Source organism: Rhinolophus sinicus, linkage group LG01 (genome assembly GCF_036562045.2).
Source record: "Rhinolophus sinicus isolate RSC01 linkage group LG01, ASM3656204v1, whole genome shotgun sequence".
Classification (NCBI taxonomy): domain Eukaryota; kingdom Metazoa; phylum Chordata; class Mammalia; order Chiroptera; family Rhinolophidae; genus Rhinolophus; species Rhinolophus sinicus.
Window position 1 is genome coordinate 36,914,644 of NC_133751.1, and position 21,436 is coordinate 36,936,079.

At 34.9% G+C, this 21,436-nt stretch overlaps 2 protein-coding genes across 16 annotated transcripts in view; one reads left to right on the forward strand and one right to left on the reverse strand.

Moving 5' to 3' along the window:
- The first annotated feature begins 2,313 nt into the window (after positions 1 to 2,313).
- Positions 2,314 to 6,187, forward strand: GPR160 (G protein-coupled receptor 160). The gene has a single exon (XM_074327810.1). The coding sequence runs from the start codon at positions 2,314 to 2,316 to the stop codon at positions 3,328 to 3,330; it is 1,017 nt and encodes a 338-aa protein (XP_074183911.1). The 3' UTR covers positions 3,331 to 6,187.
- PHC3 (polyhomeotic homolog 3) overlaps positions 4,517 to 21,436 on the reverse strand; it is a 74,092-nt gene continuing 57,172 nt past the window's right edge. For 10 of the 15 annotated variants that reach the window (XM_019735371.2, XM_074327779.1, XM_074327757.1 and 7 more), the window contains 3 exons: positions 19,010 to 19,142; positions 18,687 to 18,918; positions 4,517 to 13,578 (listed from right to left, as the gene is read on the reverse strand). In XM_019735371.2, coding sequence (XP_019590930.2) covers positions 13,424 to 13,578; positions 18,687 to 18,918; positions 19,010 to 19,142 — 520 coding nt within the window. In that variant the 3' untranslated portion in view covers positions 4,517 to 13,423. Of the gene's footprint in view, positions 13,579 to 15,113; positions 15,241 to 18,380; positions 18,510 to 18,686; positions 18,919 to 19,009; positions 19,143 to 21,436 lie in introns of those variants that run through there. The other 5 variants (XR_002137677.2, XR_002137678.2, XM_019735402.2 and 2 more) reach the window with 5 other exon arrangements.

The following is a 21,436-nucleotide window of genomic DNA, read 5'->3' on the forward strand; positions in this document are numbered from 1 at the left end:
TTAAGAATTGTGTTGTGAGTAGAAAAGCAGAGTCTGGGTCAGTGAAAACAAATTATGGTTTGTTTTCTTCAGGCCCCGCTAATACTTCTAAATTGGTCAGCTCACAAAACAAGCCGAAAGATGCCCTGACAAGGACTTCCACTGTAAGTCTGTAAGTTGTATATGAAGCACTATGAGTTGATTCATAGTTTTTAACATTATTCAGGACGAGAACTGTATCTTCTATATCTCTGAATCCCTCGAGTTAATGTGAACATTTTTCAAGGGAAAATTCGAAACAGGTAGCCTATTAACGGGTTTTTATCTCGTCCTGGGAGGTTGTTTAGAGAACAAAATGTTGGAATTTTGAGTAATTTTAGTGATTTATAGAAGTGGGGTATGAAATTGGTATCATTTAAGCAAGTTTTGATGGGCTTCCATGATTATTACATTTAGGAACTGTTACAAAATGACCCAAACCTCATTTTCCAATATACTTCCCTTTGATTGTTTTTTACTGCCTTCAATTGCGTATCCTTCCTGGGCCTCCCCGCTCCCCAATCTCTAAAGCTTCCTCCAGGTGTATGATTCTCTTACATATTCCATCCGAGTTGTCTTCTTTCTTCGTCCTCTTCCAAGGAGATTCTTGCTTGTGCTTTGGTGGCTGTGGCTGGTCCTCCTCCCCTCCTGGCACCCTGGCTGGCCTTCCTTAGCCCCTAGGAGACACTCAGCCGTCCTTTCAAGGACTAGCCTGCTTTTCTGGCCTTCCCATTGGCGGCAGAGTCAGTGAGGAAGTGGAAACTCGGAAAATAGCCCTTAGACGGTGCCTACTTAAACATGGATCCCCTAGCTTTGCTTATTTAATTTTAGGTAGGAGTTATTAACGATAAAATGATTTTATATAGATAATTCTTTTATTTTATCCTAGTTATTTTTTTTTTTAAATGGGTCTTCATAACTATGAACCCACACTATTTCCCTCCCTCAACCCCATTCTAAACCAACATTTGCTATTTAAAATGAAGCCTGTCTTTTTTCTTGGCTCAGGAGGGCTTCGTGTCATCTTATTACTCCATCTATACTTCCTTAGCCAAGCAACACCACTTATGAGGCCAGTGCCATTTGTCAAGGTGGTAATCATGGCTTCATCTATGCCTGTGAACGCGTGTCTTTAAAACATGCAACAGATTGCTAAGGCTTAACATCTAACAAGTATAGAAAAGGGGAACACTAAGTCTTCCTAACTCAAGAAACACTTACTGGCAAGATAGTACATCATAAGGATGTATGTACCGTGTAGCATTTTTAACTCATTTCCAGTTGCTGGCATTTATGGATGGATTTTATTTTGCTATTTATAAAGACTAGTTGAACAGTCTTGCAGAAACAACTTTGGGTCAGCTGTGACTTTTTTTTAAGGATAAATTTCTCAAATTTCCTTCCTTCCATCCTTTCCTGATTTCTTCCTCTCTGACCTTTCTCTTTCATCATCTTCTCTTTTTCCTACCTCCGAATGCATTTATCACTCGGACTTCAACTCCTGTTCCTTTGCCTTTACCTAGCACTTCTTAATGTTCTCAGGTGTCCTTACTCAGTCTCTAGTCCTTCCCTGTATCCTCTTGTCTCTCCAGGTACCATACTTGCAAGAGCGTGTGCAGAACATAAATATTTATCTTGTTTTTTCCTGTACCAATGTCCCCATTATTTTCAGCTGAACTATATTTTTGAGCTTCAGAAATTTAATTTGAATTATTATCCTGCAGCTAAAACGTTTTGAAAATTGCTAAAGGGCCCCATAAGCATTACCTCTAAAACGCCCTGACGAACAAAGAGGAGGGTTGAGGTAACATCGTCTGGAGGCCGCGGGACCGGGTTAACTGCCATCAGTGACCATTCTGTCAGGCGGCTGCTTGAAGCCTGTGTTTTGGCTCTAGTCGGTAACTATTTTATCTTGTTACAAGTTGTTACAAGCTGTACTTATTAGAAGTTTCAGTAATTATTTATATATAATATTTTGCTTATGGATCTAAGATTTCTGGGCGTTCTGAGTCTCAAAAACTGACCAAAGTATACACATTGATTCTTCCACATCGTATTCTGTATTCTGTAAGTATGAGAAATGTAAATTCCTGTTTATATATTTAATTTTGGGGAGAAAATGATTGGATTAGATGTTTGAGAATAGAAATGCTTGCTTTGTAGTTTTAAAATAGAGATAGCATCAAGATAACATCAGGTTTTTTTTCTTTTACTTTCCTTTGCAGTGTTGGAAAATAAAGCGAAGCAGTTTTATCATATATATTTCAGCAGGCCTTCTGAAAATTCACTAAAAATATGACTGATCTTTCTTCAGAGAACTGCTCTATTCAGTGCCAGTTACATCAAACAAATCAGCCTCTAGATGGTAACTGTCTGCTATTCTTGATTATACTTGGAAAAATATTATTAAATATACTCACACTAGGAATGAGAAGAAAAATCACCTATCAAAATTTTATGGACTATTTTTGCATTTCACTCGCATTCATTGATCTTTTACTTTTGGTAAACATTTCCATTATATCCTATTTCAGGGATTTTGTACTATTAGGTATTAGGTTTACTAAATACCACATCTGCCTGTTTACTCAAATTATTTCTTTTACTTACGGCTTTTTGCATTATCCAGTTTTCCTGATAGCTTGTATAGATTATTACCTGAATTTTTCTAAAACTGCCAAGCTTCCATTTAAGTGTCAAAAATTATTTTATTTCTTTACAGTGATTTCAATTTGGATTTCAGTCTTTGTTTATGTTTTGGGAGATCCATCTATCTACCAAAACCAGAAGGCACAGAATGTTTATTCTTATCAATGTCCTTTCTACATCAGCATTCAAAGTTACTGGCTGTCCTTTTCTATGGTGATGATTTTATTTGTGGCTTTTATAACCTCTTGGTCAGAACTTACTACTTTGGTACAGGCTATTAGGATAACTTCCTATATGAATGAGACTATCCTGTATTTTCCCTTTTCATCCCACTCTAGTTATACTAGGAGTTCTAAAAAAACACTCTTGCCCAAGCTCATTATCTGTTTTCTTGGTACCTGGTTACCATTTGTACTACTACAAGTAATTATCCTTTTACTTGAAGTACAGATTCCAGCATATATTGAGATGAACATTCCATGGTTGTACTTTGTCAATAGTTTTCTCATTGCTGCAGTTTATTGGTTTAATTGTCACAAGCTTAATTTAAGAGACATTGCATTACCTGTGGATCCATTTGTCAACTGGAAATGCTGCTTCATACCACTTGCAATTCATAATCTTGAGCATATAGAAAAGCCTATATCAATAATGATTTGTTAATATGTTGCCTTGTTAAAACTAATTAAAACTTAACACTACAATAAGAGTCATAATTTTACAAAACAGGAAAGAATGATGACTCAGGACATATAAAGAATGAACTTTCACACCTTTTCAGAATGTGTCTTTTGGGGCAATGATATTGTTTGTTTGTTTGTTTGTTTTTAACAAAATAATTCCAAGAAAAAATTTTATACCTATTCAGGAAAACTGCCAATTACAAATATTTAACACAAAAGTGAAGAGTTAACATTTGAATATACTGATGTTCGTGTTACCAAAAAACTACTGGATGCAAACTGTCATGTAAATCTGAGATTGGCCACCAACGTTAAGAAATAAACTTAAAACATTTTTATTAAATTCAGAGCAAGAAAATCATTTTCTTGAAGTGACATGGGATGAATATTCTTTAACATAAGGGGAAGATTAGCTCAATTTAAATTTAGCTAATTTAAAAAAAATCTATCTCTGTTCTTAATGCAGATATTCCTGGAAGCCAAGTTTTGGTTGCTTACCTTACAGAATTGGGAGTAGTGACTAGGTCTCTTTCCATGACATACCAGATTCATTCTGTTATAACTTGTATGTCACTTGCATGTCAAATCATAATTACACTGGCAGTGTATCACACTGTAAAAGTAAAGTAGGGTTCTTATCCTTAGCAGTACTGACATTTTGGGTTGGATAATTCTTTGTTTTGGGAGGCTGCCTGTGCATTGTGTGATGTTTAGCAGAATCCCTGCCCTCTACCCTTTAGATGCCAATAGCACCTCCTTCCCCAGTCAAGACAACCAAAATGTCTCCAGAAGTTCCCAAACCTCCGCCGGTAGGCAAAATTGCCCCCCCGGCTAAGAACTATAAGAGTATAGCAATTTGAATGGAAGAATAATCTGAAGTCACTTTGTGACTTAAACTATACAGACGTTGTCTAATCTGTCAATGTCTAAACCTGGCTCTCTCTACTTCTCTGTTACTTTTCTTCGAATGTATTGCTTTCTAATTGGCCATAACATGGGACTAAGACAATTAAAAAATATATTGTACTTAATTAGTAAAGATTTATATTCTGCGGATTTTAAATCAGGAAAATTTTATAACTATTTCAAACCCTTCATTATGCTTTTTGTATTCCACATGCTTCATAAGCTTAAAGAAAAACAAAGAAATTATTCAATAGACCAGCCAAATGGAACAGGCTTTTATTTGTAAAGAAATGAACTTATCAGCTGGTCTACAATATATTATTGAATTATAAACATTATAAATAAATGATCCTGTAGGCCCACTAACTTCCATCCAGACCCACATGAAGCAATGTTACAACAATATTCTATGTGAAAATATGCAGGTAACAAAGGTGCAATTACAAGCAAGTTTAAGCAGCAGAGTATAAGGTGCTTTAATTTAACAGTTAATGTTGCCATCAACAAACATTTGAATGCTTAATTTTCACTGAATACAGACACAACAAATATGAAAATCTAAAATTCATACACATGCTACTTGTTAATATGAAAGTGCCTTCTCTTTTTTAAAAAAATACACCAAATGAACAATCTTTTTACATAGATCATGATGTGCTCTTAATAATGCAAAATTAACTTCATTTTCAGGTTATACATTTTAAAACTGTAGCTACAGACACCAGTCTAGGAATGCTACTAATGCTAAGAGTGCTAAAACTATTTAATTTACTGTAAGGAGGACTCTAATACAATACCCAATGTAAAGAATACATCTATATATAATCTTAACATTTGTTTTCTGTAAAGGTAAAAACTGTTTTTTCCGCTTGGTGATTCTCTGTTTATCCTGGGTGGATCAGCTTTTGAGGTTTTAAAAATAACGAAAGTCCTACGTTAGAACAATGGGAGGAACCAAAAGGAGGAATTAAAAAAATCAGTTAACATGTGCTTGAAGCATCAAAACTTAGTATTTAAAAAAAAATCACAACAATTTGTTAAATCAGTAACAAATTTTTTAACACGCCAGAAGACAAACAGCACTAATTCAGCAAATAAGCCTGAAATGCCTGCCAGTACCCACCCTGAAGAGCGCTGGACTACCTGCAGCTCCGCCTCCACCAGCGCGCTCCTTACTCTGAGGACAGTTTTTGGAACCTACTTTGACTTTTTTTCCATGGAGAAAAACAAAAAGACCAACCTTTTGAACTAGGTGACTGGGCATCTAGATAGTGTCTCGGAAGTTAGACATCCAAAATTATATCATCTTTGCACACCCCACTGACTTTTTAAATTTTAAGAATACATATACAAAAAGTATTTATGCAACATATATTTTAACTATAAAATATTTGAAAAATTGGGTAAATTAAAACATTTTAAAAGTAAATTTTAACCAGTGCCATGGAAATTTTTTAAACCAAGACTATCATAAGGTTAATGCCAGTGTTTCTGTTTTCGTTTGTTCTAGATTCTAATCTAACCTGTATTTGGACATTTTCCTGGTTCACAAAGAAAGCTATGACTGTGATGCATAAAAGGTCTTTTTAATATTAGATATTTTCATTTTTTATCTTTATGGAGAATGTTAGTATTGAACAATGTTTGTAAAGCTGTGTCAGTAGGAATTCACAGAATCCTCAAGTGGTAAGGAATCTCTACCCAATTAATAATCAATCCCATTCAATGTTTAGTCCCCAAATAATTACCAGTTTAAACATGGAACTGTTTTATGTTTACCAGTCCTGCATTTTAAAGGAAACCCTTTTCCTATGTAACATATGTGTGCTTTCTAACAAGTAAATATATGTAATAACAGTAAAATTTATGTAATCTTTCTTGCTTTAGAAACAAAAAACCAAAGCAAAATAAAAAACAAACCTGTTCAGCGATCTCCTTTGAGGTTTTTCAGTTTTCAAAAATTCTGTCAATACTGGGTGTAAAGCTTTTGTAGTTGAAAACGTATAGTCAGCACCTGCTTCTTTGTATTGTTCTATCACACACTGCATAGCAACACCTCTTGAATAGATTCAAGTGTCATAATAATTCTTAGAAATATGGGCTGTCACAACATCTCAAAATGTAAATCCTTAATGTTAGGTACCCTTATTTTTGTAACCTAATCAGGTATATGGTAGATTGATGTTTAGTATGTGAAATGTTATATGAATTGATGTGATTCACTCAGACCCATTAGATGTCATCTAGCCTAATCCTTCCCCAATGCATTAAAAATTCCAACTTTACATTCAGTACATTAATAATTATGTCCATGTTTGTTTAAATGACAATCAAAATTTTGTTTGGGAAGATTTTGTTTACTTATTACTAGTTCCGTAAGTCATGTATACCACACAATTGCACATACCGTGTTTCCCGAAAATAAGGCCGAGCCAGACAATCAGCTCTAATGCATCTTTTGGAGCAAAAATTAATATAAGACTCAGTGTTAAGTTATATTATATTATACCTGGTATTATATTATATTACACCCAGTCTTATATTAATTTTTGCTCCAAAAGACGCATTAGAGCTGATTGTCTGGCTGTGTCTCATTTTTCGGGAAACACAGTAGTAAGTGTTCAAATGGTGTGCTAAATGAATGGATAAATGCATAGTAATTTGCATATGTATTCACATATCCAATGGTTAACTAGCAAGAAGCATTTAGAAAAATGTCCTCATTTGCTTGTCTGTATGAATTTTCTACCTTTTCTTTAGGAGAACAAAGACTGTAAGTGACCCAGGAAATGATACTTAATAATTATCGTTTAGCAAAAGCTCTTAAGTATGAAATGAATGATTAAAAAGGAAATGAGAATTAAGTAGGAACGATTTTAAAACACCGCATTATGTGGCCTAGAATCATAGTTTTAGATCTGGAAGGTACCTTAGAGATGATCTAAACCAAAATCAACATTTTGAGTAGTATAAGCTCCATACTGTATATTCAGAAGAGGAAACAGGTTAAAAGTTAAGTAACTTGCCTAGGGTATCACACACAGCTAACTCACCAACTGGATGTAAAACCCCAGTCATTCGTCATATTAATGATTATGTTCATCTATTATTTACTATTGAAGTAGATTATTTAGTACTACCTAAAACAAAAAGAATTATGACTTTTAACATAGCATTCTAAACAAAGGTTTTTAAGCAGTGGATACTTCAGATTTGCTTTAGGCAAGACTGAAAAGTTCCTTTTTTATAAAATAGGTTGATGTTCATTTCACCACCACCCTCATAAACACCAACTTCTTCACCTCCATCAATTAAAGCTCCAAGTAAAACATGGATTTTAAATACTTCCCTAAAGTATAACTTTAAGCCAATAATGATGGCTACTATCAATCCTTAAGAAGATTACTGGAGTCAATTTAAATAGGTGGTCAAAAGGACTTCCTATATTACTCTTAAATTTAAAACTATGCCATGTTAGCATAAGTTTTAAATTTATATTGATTTTTTTCCCCAAATTAAAATTCACTCATTACTATACCTCTTTTAAACAATACATTTTAAAACCTTTACACAGGTTTTCTATGGATTCATATTTAAGCCACCAGTATCACTGAGCACAATTATACTTTTCAAAGGCAGTAGCAACCAATATTTTTCTAGTGTACCTCTTCTCTAACATTAAAATTGTCATCTTTAAATAAAATTAAATATTCGTGAGCTTTATTAAAAAGGGAAAAAATTAAACATTTGTGGACATTTTCCAAAGGTTCCATAAACATGGAACTTAAAAGATAATGGGTTCATGTTAGAGTAGGATGGGAGAATTTTCATTAGAGAATCTGGGCTTCAAATCTGAAAAGGAGGGAGTTCACTCCCTTTTAATATATGTGTACTAAAGTGAAAGTCCAGGAAAAGCCAAATGTTTTGCTCTGGAATATGATGGTAATAATTATATCTGTATCGGTGCTTTACAACTTTGAAAAAAATTTTCTAGTACTATTATTTTTAAAAAGATTAAATAATAAGCTCTAAAAATAACATGTAAAACTTTAGAATTCTTTAAAATTTAGGAAACTTTTCCCAAAGAAAATAATACAATGTTTAACATGTTTTATTAAAGAAATGGCTTATATTGCTGCTCTGAAAGAAATTATATGGTGATACATTTTCTGAACTTCTAACTGAAGAATATCTTCCCAAAAAATTCTTTGAAAGATGTACAGCTTTTAATAGGTTGAAATTAAATTTTAGTAAGATTGCGTATTTACTTTTCCTAATACTGCATTTGTGCTTATCTAAATTGAATCACAATCTTTAAGATGAAATCAATGTTCAAAATAGATTCATAAAATACCAGTGTTAATGAATGTGTATTAAAGTATGTTTCTTGATCCACACTACTGTCCATCAAAGAAATAGAGGTAGGCTTGTGTTTACAGAAATCCACACCAATAAACAGCTATAGCTCTTAGTCATCCAATTCTTAGACTGAGACACAATCCAACAAATAAAATACAATCTTAAAAATGCTTTTCTTTATAAAAATCTACAAGGTTGATTCACCTGGTATATATGAAAGTGGATACTCTCTCTATAATTTTGATAACCCAATTACAATTAACCTTTGATTTTTTGACAAATATTATCCAGCTATTATAGCTGTCACCTTTTTCAGAATTCAAAAATCACTAATTGTGTATCACTGGAACTATTATAAAAGATGCTCTTAAAGACAGGGTCACTTGATAAAGGGTGAAAGAATGAGTTTGATTACAGGCAAATCTTGACGTAATAAAAACTAGAAACTGTTATTGCTATAACTGGGATCCAAACACTACAATTATTTTGAACTATTGAAGGCTGTATCTACATTACATGACCTCACTCAGTTAACTGTACTATCCTATTGCGTCTGGAATGCTTTTCCGCCTGTTTGTCTCCTCCTTCACTTCCCTATTCTCCCCCCTTGAAAACCTTCCTCAAGGCCCAGCTAGTTACATATATGGTGCCCAGGAAAGTGACTGAGCAAACATTGTGCATAGATGGGTCAGTATATGACTGTTACATATTAGAAAGCTGTTCCAGTTACCTCCCTAAAATTAACCCCACTACAAAATCCTCTCTATGGATTTTCAGGCAAAAGTCTCGAAGAAAGTGTTCATGCTGCGTTTTCTTGGGGCTACAGGAGGCTTTAGAGGAAGTAAGAGGTGAATAATGCCCTTTCATGCTATTAGGTCAGTCTCAATGCCAGTAGCATATACAGTGTGTGTTCCTGCCATTCACCAAGGGTGAGAATCTTCAAACCACAAAATATCACGAGGCTATTCTGGTTGAAAATAGATCTTTAAAACACTTGAGCAGTGTGTCCAGTCAGGATTTTATCCACTCGATACGGCTGTGAGTGTAGCATTGTTCACATACATCTGTAACCATTCTGTCTTTCCAAATTGTTTACACACATGTAAATACAACCTAAGACAATACAATCTATGTATTGCCTGCCTACCATACCTGAGCCACGGTGGTACCAAAAGCCTGCAAATACAAATAATAGGACTTTGTCACATTTAATGGAACAAGTCAGTGATACGAGGCACTTTGACAGATTTCAGTCTAATACTGGTATTTGAAGAAATGTCTGACTATAATTTCACACTGGATATATGAAGATTAGCTCTATAAAATATTATTCAAAGGCATGGGCACAGCAATACTGATTTCATACACCAGGAAGCAAAAATAAACAGTGAGCTACTGAAGAAAAATTTCTATTTAAAACTAGGTAAAACATGAATATTAACTTCAAAAGTGCAGAAATTTGTTCAGTGTTGAAGTGGGATAAACAAGGGGCAGTTCTCTTGTCTGCCTCTTTCCCATTAAATTTCTTCACTAACATTTCTTTCCTCCCACACTCCACCTTCTCTACTTCTAGGTAACAGCTCTAAAACTGGGGACTAAAAAAAATGTCTGTTTAGAGGATGCCACAGCAAAATGAAAGTATCATAATGGAAATACTTAAGTGCCACTTAAAAAGTGACGTTTTGGGACAGCAGTCTGCCTCATACTATACTAATTATATCAGAGCTGCATAGCTACGCCGGACACATACATCCCTACACACGGCTTGATGAAAATCCACGTCATGCAAAAAGTAACTTTTACAAACCAGCTTTCTCAGTTTACTTGTTTTGCAAGTAACATTTCAAACTTGTAAGATTTCTTTTCCTCAAGAGGAAAACAGAAAATAGTACATCAGTTTAAAGAAGTCAGAAAATGCAAACTTAGGTAGCAAAGGTAAGAAGAACTTCCCATACCTTTTTTCTGCTTGTCATTCCCTCTCCTTAAAATCCTAAAAACAATTAGTAATATGAATGAAAATGAAAACGACAGTACTCTCCCCATCTATATTACAGTAAAACTGCTTAAAGCTCAGGAGAGAGGTAGACACCAGTGTTATCGTCTAGATCCATTATATGTAACTGAAGCTTTGAAATTAAGATGATTTATCTAGAGAGAATTGCTTCATCAATGGTGAGAATTACCAGTTGAAAGCAAATGAGCCATTTCTAAATAAAACAACTCACTTAAAAACAGCCAGTATATTTTCTGGTATGTTTTAAGGGGGTACAACCAAAAATCTGGACTATTAAGATTAGACGCAGACAATAGTTTAGTGGTTACCAAAGGGTAAGGGGGGAGGAGGTGGTAGATGAGAGTAAACGGGGTCAAATATATGGCGATGGAAGGAGAACTGACTCGGGGTGGTGAACACAATGTGATATATAGATGATGTATACAGAATTGTACACCTGAAACCTATATAACTTTACTAACAATTGTCATCCCAATACACTGAAAAAAAAAGATTATTATAACATTTAATATTATAAGGTGCTCTCAAATGGAAACCCCTCCTGTAAGCTTCCTTGAATCTTTAACAGTGCTAAGCACAGGGGCTGTTAGTAAGTACATAATGACCTATTAGAAGAGAAAGCAAATAAAAGAACCTATAACATAGTTCAAAGTTAACACCTTAAAGGCTATAGATAATATAGTTATGGGAGGTAATTATTATTGCAAGGGGAATCTATTCCCAAATACTTTTATATTAATTGTGGATTATCTATGATAAAGTTTTAATTCCAGGGGAGATTTTTCTTTATGCCCCCTACCCCCAATACTGTGGACCATCTAATGCTTAGCCTATACTTGTGTTCTGAAATTGCAAGATGAGGGGAAGTCAAATATGACAACTATGTCATATTAACTGCTAATAAATGGAAATTGACTATAGAGTACCTACCTTTCCTTGAAACTTTAATGCAATAATTAAAAATATGATGTAAAGAAATATGTAACATAGACTATAAGCTATTGTAGGTCTGGAACATGAGCCTTACACTATATTACACGTTCTAATCCTACACGTAACTATCAGTAAACATCTTTTTTTAAAACACTACACAAAAGAATCCCACAAAGCATACATTCAAACAAGAGGCATCTAAAGATTAAAAAAATTACCCGCTGTATTTTTGTATAAAAATAATCAACATTCTCTAATGTACACAAAGCCAAAAGATAAATATCTGTGATGTCTTTAATGACATCTTTAGTCTTCTACTAGCTCAACACAATCTTTTCGAAAAGAGCAGTGGCAATGACTGAAACCCATGGACTCTTCCCCACTTAATGAACTTCTGTCAAATGTCTGTGGATGTTCCTTCAGTTATTAAAACATTTCCACTGTATGGTAAAGACACGATAAAGAGTAAAACAAAGTTTTGATGTCCAGGACTATAAAGCTCTCAGGGCTCCCACAGCAATTTTGTTGTAGTGTCATAATTCTAACAGAACACTAACTATTCAGTGAAAGGTTGTGCTTTAAAAATGTTTCCCCTAAAATATGTACATACAAAATTAGATCTGATTATCCAAGATATTTCACTTGCTAAGTGCTTTGCAGGAAGGATGCAAGGGTTTAGTCAAAAAGGAATATGTATTCTAGCTAGATCCAGTATGTTCAACATCAGAAAAACATCCAAAGACCAAGCACGTATCTGCTACAAACCACTGCCTTGCCAGCAAAGGCTGTCTACTGGTTCACAGGGTATAATCATATTATGCCTTCATCAATGCAGAGGAGCAGATATATAAAAGATAATTGATATGAATGTACTGCTGAGTCAAATTATCTGTATCCCAGTCCTTATTTTATAGGCCAATTTAATGGGTTTTGCCCCCTTTTCTAGTATGCATAAACTGGGACAAATACTTCAGCAGAACATGACGCTATCTGAAATACTTCCATTGTATAATGTATTCCTTATCATATCTCATCTTTTCGAAATATTCCTGTGGGTGAAAAAGAGAAACATTTAGCACTCCGACCTCAGGGTTTCTCCACCTTGGCACTGCTGACCTTCTGGGCCAGGGAACGTGGTGTGAGGACTGCCCTGTGCATTGTGGGCTGGTCAGCAACATCCCCGTCCTCCGTGTTCAGATACCAAACAGAAACCTATTCTCAAAGTAGAAACGCTAAGTGAGACTTTCCCAGCCATACCAAATTCTTGGTCAAGTCTCGAATAGAAACCAACTCTTCTGACTTTCAGATCGGTATTATTCATGCTAGAATGCAAACCTTTTTATAGACAAAGCAGCTTTCTAACACATGGTTTTTAAATGCGTACTGATAACTCACTGCAAACAATTCCAATCCCTGGACTACTAAATTATTCCTAAATTATCTCTCATGACAACTTATAAAAAATTTATAGGATAGAAAAATGTATAAGAAAACTGAATCAAAGAGGAGAAATGTAAGTCATTAAATTACTTTTAAAAGGATTCTTTATATTAATGATAAACATTACCTTTTAAAAAATTATCTACTATAACACATTTCTTTGAAAAATATCAATGGCCCTCTATAACAAGTCTTTCACTGTTGCATGTAACCTGTAAAATTAATTTTACCAATGTTGGCTAATTATGAAAATGTATGATGAATTGTATCTGTAGAAGAAATGTCAACTTTTGATGCAGAGATCCCAATGTGCTTGGCTATCCACCATAAGTGATAATATCCTAGGCCAACCTGAGCCTTTACCTTACAAGTTTGTTTAAGAAGAGTAAAATTGCTGTTATCTCAAAGCCTCATGATCCTGTTAAGATTCCTTCAAAGAGTTGATACGTGCACAGATCTTTAGGGCTGGGCCTAGCTTGATATTCATTGCACTCATAAGATGGTCTTCTTTTAGCAAAAGAAGTGCCTGTCCATCAATCTCCTGTGCTCTGAACTCATCTGCGATATCCTGGCAGCCTGGAATTTGATCAGAGGAAGTTAGAATTAATACACAACAATTAGACATTATTTCTAACAGTCACAATTATGCTCTCACTGGCTCTGAGTAGCTGAAATACAGGCTGAGAAACAAATGAAATTTATTTATGGTAGTCTTGGGTTCACTCCTGAAGAGAGTATTTCTTGGCATTCTGAAAATAAAAGTTAATATGAAATCCAGGTAAAGAAATTTACTTGGAATTCTTGTTCTAAAAATAATATTATAGAAATAGTAAGAGTCAGGTAAAATGTACAGATTGATCAGTCTAGATAAAACATACCTTCAAAAAAAGGACGATGGTGTCACCTCAAAGCATGCCACACATGTAACAAGTTTGGATTAACTAGTTATCAGATGTCATGAACTTATCGTTCCATAAAATATCCTTCACATATAGGTAAAAGGAGTAAAATATAATGTTGTACCATTTAAATAATGATTTAGAAATATTTTCTGATGTACCAGAGCACGACTTTCATTATCATTTGCCTTATTCTAATTTACAATCTTCAATTGCCAAGCATATCTAAAACATTTTTATTGTTGACTCAGAATAGAACCAATGCATCAAGATCGTATCACACAACTCGACTTATAATTTCAACTTCAAATGTTAATGTCACTGGACTCATCTCCAGTTTTGACCAAAAAACCCCATAAATTCTCATTGAAATTTATGAGTTTGCTGGCTAATCTTGCCAAATAACCAATATTTTTGCTCTCAGTCTAAACCAGGTGCTTTAGCAGGTAACAAAAACAATGCTAGCATCTACTTGAACCTCAAACGTTTTTATTATCTACCAAATTTTGCACAGCCAGGTTACTTACTAAACTTCCTCACTAAAGATAAAGAAATCAGCAGGGAAGGTAATTAAGGAACCAAGAGAGGAGAGAATACAAAAATGTAAAAAATCGCTTAGACATTAAAATTATAAAAATGCATTTTAAGAATGCTTAAAGTCTTTACTCAAATCAGCATTCAAAGGGACAAGAAGAAAAACATAATAAAAAACGGAAATGCTTACATTATACCTTTGAATATCACAACTTCGCCGGAATGATTATCTTTCTATTGCAAATGTATCAATCATCCTCTTGTTTATATAAAATAATGATGTCATCCCTACAGCCCCAGCACCAAGCACAAAGTACCGTAGGTGCTAAATGTATATATTTTTTGGATAAGTGAAGGACTGAATGAGTGAATAAACACACAATAAATAGAAAATAAAAAATAGAATCTGCTACAGGGGAGCTATCTGTAAGAGGAATACAAACACTTTTTCTGTATTCAGCTATGTGGTCATCTTTTCTCTTGGTTAGTTCCTTTGCCAACTTCTCTGTTGGCTATATCTTTCCTGTTTCTTATATAACAGCCAGTTTATCAGTTTCTCTATTTTAATAATTTCACAGACTTTTAAAACATGACCTTTCAAAAGTATCCAATGCAAAATTTTTACGGTTTTTGCACCTTTACCATATAAAATAAACTAGTTAAAATGGGATTACTCACCATAGAAAAGCCCCGTTTCTTTTCCCAGAGGTAGCTCTCAAAACTGGGCAGACAAAACTGACTAATCTTGCATCTAGTTGTGACTTCATCCTTTATATGAAAGAAATAATGTTCTTCTCTCTTCAGTCTTACTTATAAGAGCACAGGAAAGAAAAGAAGAGAGAGAAAGATGGGATAGGACTTACTGAGATTCAGAAAACAGGAGCAATGAGAAGTAATGAGGACCTTAAGAGCTACATTTGGGAATAGAAACAGGGAGTTCTCCATGAGGAAAATATATAGCATGTCTTGTTCCTCTGCACTATGAGATCCCTCTTCAAATGTCTTCTTGTAGGCGGACAGTAAATGTATTAGCAAAATAATAAAGAACAAAAAGTGTTTTGGGAAAAGAGCATGATCAAATATGAATGAATGCATTATCTTCAGAATTTTAGATCACAACTTTCTTAAACCAACCACAAAAAGGGTGGTTATACTATATATTAGTATATATTAGTATGGAAATGAAAAAAATAAAGTAACTTTAAAAAGAAAAAAAAAGCATAAGCAAACATGCTTCCAGAAAATTATTAGAGAAAAATGAATTTTTTAAAAATTGTAGATGTTCATGATACACTGAGCTAAAGTTCTATGAGTTTCTGACATTAGAATCTACTTCTGTAAAATGGCTGGCATCCTAGGGATACGTACAAAACATATCCCATCTGCAGCAACCAGCCAGCCAGCTGGCTTTACATCACCAGAACCAATTACCTGGATGGACGGAGACCTCTGCAGATGGACATGGGTCCCAACTAAATTTTGCAAGCATCCAAGTATTTTTCCAGCTAAATCCACCCCACACAAAAACTGACCTCAGTTAGGTTGGTGAAAAGATACCACCTGCTGCACAATACTACAGAATAATCAAGTCCTAATATTATGAAAACTAGTAAACAGCCATGTTTTTAGATTATTCTTACTTTATATGCCTACAGAGAAACTAGATCTACTGCAGATTCACAGATCCATAAATACAGAATAAACTGATCTTTGCAAAAGGCAGTTCACTGTAGCAAGCAAGAATTAAAGATGTCTGCAATTAACTGAAAATAAAAAGAGTTACTTTGTAGAGAACTTTTTAACGCACAAAGTTTAGAAGAAAATTTTTACTCTGGTTACAGCTCTGAGATTTGGGTGTACTACATACCAGCTCTGGTCCCACCAGGATGGCTGGTTTACAAGATGATATTATACAAAGAGACGAGAACACTCTAGGAGTAAATACAGGCCCTGATAAAAGAGGGAAGCCTATCCTCAACTGGAAAGAAACAAAATATGAGATTATAAAATTTACAAACTTGTTCATTTTATGAAAAAACCTGGCAATAGACTTTCTGGAGGGGGAAAAAAGAACAGCCCTGAATGAGCTGAAAGAGGCTCAAAAAAAAGTTTACAAAGGCCAGAGGAGCATTGAGAAATGAAGATAAAGGCATATTCTGATATGAGATTTTCCTTATGCTACAGGCATTATTCAGAGAAAATCTTTAAGAAAGAAGACAATAATGATCACAAAAATAAGCTCATTATTTAGCCTATCAAAGCAGTTTGGAAATACTACTATTTAATCAGTAAAAGAAAAGCAGACTCTTAAACAGTCCCAAGCAAGTCTTAATCATAAAGCTGTCTCCTTTTAATGAAATGTAATGTTCTCTAAACAACTGGCAATAAAATTTGATGAACTCAGTAAGACAACCATCTCAAGTTATAATAATTTATTTTTTTTACTAGAAACAAGAACTAGACAAAGGAGTTAATCTTTGTTCTAACAAAAGCAGCCAAGAGTAGCCTCACGACAAGTAGATGCTGGGGAAAATTAGAAAATTAGCCCTAAAGAAGAGGACATGAAGTGACAAGACTCAGGTCTATCTATTACGTGTAAATTATTTGTCTCACTACTCTCCTCAATATATGAACCAACCCTCCTCCCCAAAATAAAAGAAACATCCTCCCCTTCCCCCTTCCCCCACCAATGAGAAATCCGGCTAACAGCTCACATGTCCATTTGGAAGACTGAGACTACTTCTGAAGATGACAGAATCAGAGTCTAGCCTAGAGAATCAGTATAGATTCCAGGGTTAATTCTGAAGATATCTAGACTGGTCTAAACTCTAAAATTTATTTCATCAAATATTAAAGCCACAAACAGTAAAGACTTACCATCCTCTAACTCATCAGTTTTAAAGCAGATTCTAAACCCACATAGTCAGCACTTAACTCACACCTAAGTTTTCTTAGGTGTATGCTTAAAAATCTTCCGCTGAAAAATGTAACCCTCCTTAAATAATTTTAAAAGTGACCATATCTTGTTTTTCTAAAAAAAACCCCAACTATTTAGCATTTCTAAAACAATCTACTTAAAAAATAATTTAATAAAATCTCATGGAGTTCTGTATATAAGGTAAAATGGCTAACAGATTTTTTTTTAAAAGCAGTAATACTTCTGAATATACTTTCTTCACTCACATAGCACATTAGCTGTAGGTTTGCTTCTGAAACAGTGGTCACCTTCATAGAAAGGTTAATTAGCAAAAATAGCTGGATTAATTTTAGTAAGTTCAAAGGGGGAAGTATTTTTCTAGAAAGCTTGTGTCAAGAGAAATGGTATGATTCACAATGAAACCGAAATGGAACAATTTAAAATCTCCTTGTCTTCCATATTCATAAGGCCAAAGTGAATGATAAGATTTGCTGACAAAAAAAGTATATTGTCTAAACATATATAACCGGTGTGGGTCTCGTGAGCAAAAGGTGCAGCTGTCTTTAGTAGCCAACCCCTTGGAAAGTGAATATAAAGGATTATTGTTGCATTAAAGAAAAAAGATAAAAGAACATAAAGACTAAGCTGATGGAAAGAATACCAACATGAGAGAGCAGAAAAACATAAATAAGAAAGTTACCCTCAATATTGGAATGGAATATCATAACTGAATGTTAGTTGTCTACTTAAAAAAAAATCAAATTTCAGAAGTATTCTTGATGTATACTTATTACAAAGAATCAAAGAAGGCAGCTTCCTTTAAAAGAACCAGCTGATTTTTTTAAAAGAAAACAAAATTTTATCATATTCTAAAAGGTTTTAAAAAATTAGTTTTCAAAAATGTAAAAAAAATTATAGCCTCTCTTATTCCTTTTAAAAAAAAGTTAAATTAGGAAATAAAGAGGAAACAGAATAGAAAAATAGAAGAGCAGAAGGGAAGAAGTGTCTGACTCAATCTCTCTACTGACCTCTCGAGAGAAATCAGACTGAAGAGAAGAGAGCACCTTTAATATCTTCACCGGCTGAGATGTCACAGCAGAAGCAGGACTAGTCAGTTTTTATCGACTTGGGGGGGTATGAGAAAACACCCAGTTGTGCTGAGGGAATAAGCAAGAGGAAACAGATCACATTTCAATAGCAAAAGCCATTTAATTAATACATATACATAAGCACTTCTCTAGTCCTTTCGTGCAACAGGTGTGGATGGATCTAACATTATTCCGGTGTGTGAATGCACAAGAAACATCTTAAGGCCAAAGTGCTCAATTACATACCAGGCAAAGAATGGATGAAGGCCCAGACATCATCGACTGTCCATATAGAGGGCTCTGTTTGTGCAACTGGTAGCAAGTCACTGTTTTCAGGCATTTTCCTAATTCTCACATCCCGGAGCTCACGCTCTCTTTCCCGCTCACTCTGTCTGCGCAGACGTGTTGTCATAGCAGATGGCACAGAATCTTCATGAGAAGCCAAGTCTTCTTCTGCAGATGGATAAGTAATTGGAAGCTGGAAAATGTAGTACAAGTAAAATACAGCATTGCACTTCCCTTGCATTTCTGAAAAGGGTATTGTACATTGAAGCAAGGTTTCTACAGACCTGCCTAAGGATATGTTCTCTTGCTGCCCCATCAGGGCCACTTGGACGACGGCCACGATGCCCAAGACTTTGATTATCAGGCTTACGATTCCAACGACTAAGTGCAAATTTTTTAGAACAGCTAACATTGTACCTAAGAAATTCAAGTAAGAAAAAATATTAAGAGATATATGGGACACTCCATTTAGTAGTTAATTATGACTTTAAAGTGAATTTGTGAATCAATAAGTGCCATATAATTCATTAAGGACTATACTACCTCAGAAAGCGAACTATAACGTTCAGTGGATTTACTTATGCTAACAGGCAAAAATTGGCCTCTGCATATATCACAACATAGCTTTCAATATAATACTGGACACCTATAATAAGGTATTGGTATTTTCTCCTAATAACAGCATGATACTGGGAAACTTTCTGCAAAGTAGAGAGGATAACCAATTTTTATAGCAGCAACATAATTCAAGGTTCCAGGAGAAAAAGAAGTTATGGATAAACTATTTAGATATTCATCCAAACTGATATTAGCTCAAGTAATAATTTCTGAAGAGGGATTAATAAAAAGAGGCTAATATAGTTGAGAAGAGGAAATCTCAAAACTGGTAGAAAAAGATTTTTCAAATATAAATGAAATCAAAGAGCAAAAGTGTAAAGTTGAGATTTCAAAAGTACACAAGGAATTCACAGCTCTCACCCTTCAGGAAACTTAAAAATACATAATTCTTTAAATCTGGCTGAAAGATTTTTCTTTTATCAAAATAAATGGTCTAATATTTCTGAATATAGACCTTTATAAGACATAATGACAGCTTAAAAAGAGTCCTACACCATTTATTAGGTTCCAAGGCCCTAGAACAGGGGCAGGCGAACTTTTCATAAAGGGTCAAATAGTAAATATTTTAGGCTTTGTGGGCCATTCAAGTCTCTGTCACAACTAGTCAACTCTGCAATTATAACATGGAAGCAGCCATCGAATAATGAATGAATAATAATAATAATGAATGAGCGTGGCTGTGTTCCAATAACATTGAATTTAATAAGACTAAAATTTTAATTTCACATAATTTTCATGTGTCATGAAATATTCTTTTGACTTCTTTTCAACCCCCTAAAAATTTAAAAACCATCCTTAGAGCAGGGGCCGTACAAATATAGGCAGGCTACAGGAATGACGGCCTGGCCATATGTCACGCGGGGGTGTCATGCAGGGTGTCTAGTCCCGCTCCCTGCATAAGAACGCAGGATATGGTGAAGCCAAAAAGGAACACCCACGGAGCCATAGATAGGGGAGTAATACCACTATAGTCTCGCTGGCAGCTGGGTTGGAGACACCGGAAGCAGGAGCCACAAGATCTGCAACCTGCCATCCACTTCTCTCTGCCAACCCATCTCGCTAGCTGCAATCCTCTCTGCTAACTGCAATCCGCTCTTGCTAGCTCAGCCACCATCTGCTGCTAGCGTAGCAACGGCAGTTACATTAGTGGCCAATGGCTCACTGGTTACAGCTGATGGCCAACTAGCCACAGCTGATGGCCATCCAATCACAGTTGGTGGCCATTTACTACCGGAGTCAGTACCTTTCCACGTGAGGCTGAGAGCCTGGAAACTGCACTCCTGGCTCTGTCCCCACACCCCCTTCCCTAGAAGAGTGAAAAGAAATAATCTAACAAATTTTAAAAAGCTACAGAAAGGCTAAGAAAACATGCAGTTCCTCTTTCTTACACATATAAAACTGCCATCATAATTTATTTTCAAAACTCTTTGGCTCTAAGATAATGTTTCAGAAAAATGACAAGAATAAATCCCAATTAAGTTCACTATTGATAACTGTTCTATGACCAATATACAGATACCAAAATAAATTTTCCTCACCTACATTTTATGACAATATCAGGAGGCAGAAATGAGGAGAACTATGAGAACGAATAGTCTTCCCCCTTCTAAAAATATAAAAAAGAAGAAAGTGTCCTGATGGCCACTTCATTTTACCCTAAAACAATTTAACAAGCTCCTGCTGTGTTAATTATGCTCAGCTGTGGGCTCAGCTCTCCATTCATATCAATTGACAAAACTTCTTTCCCCATTGACTAAAAGAACAGAAAAGAGAAACTAACATTACACTTGCTATTTCATCCGTAAATATTTAGATCTCCAAGACAAACATCTAGGCAGTCAGGTAAACAGCAGCAGCAGTTCTTCTTCCCTGACCTAATTTATCCTCTCCTCTCCACTCTCTTGCCTGCATTTTCCTATGTTAGGACCACTAACCGTCTAAAAAGGTTCCCCTAAAGATGTAATAATGTGATAACTCAGCAATCATCTCTGGGAGAAGAGTGACGGTAGGGTTAAATGTCCTGAAATATTTCTAAATAGTCAAGAAGTTTAAAATATTCTGAAAGGCAGTCTTTTTCCCTCAGAATTTTGAAT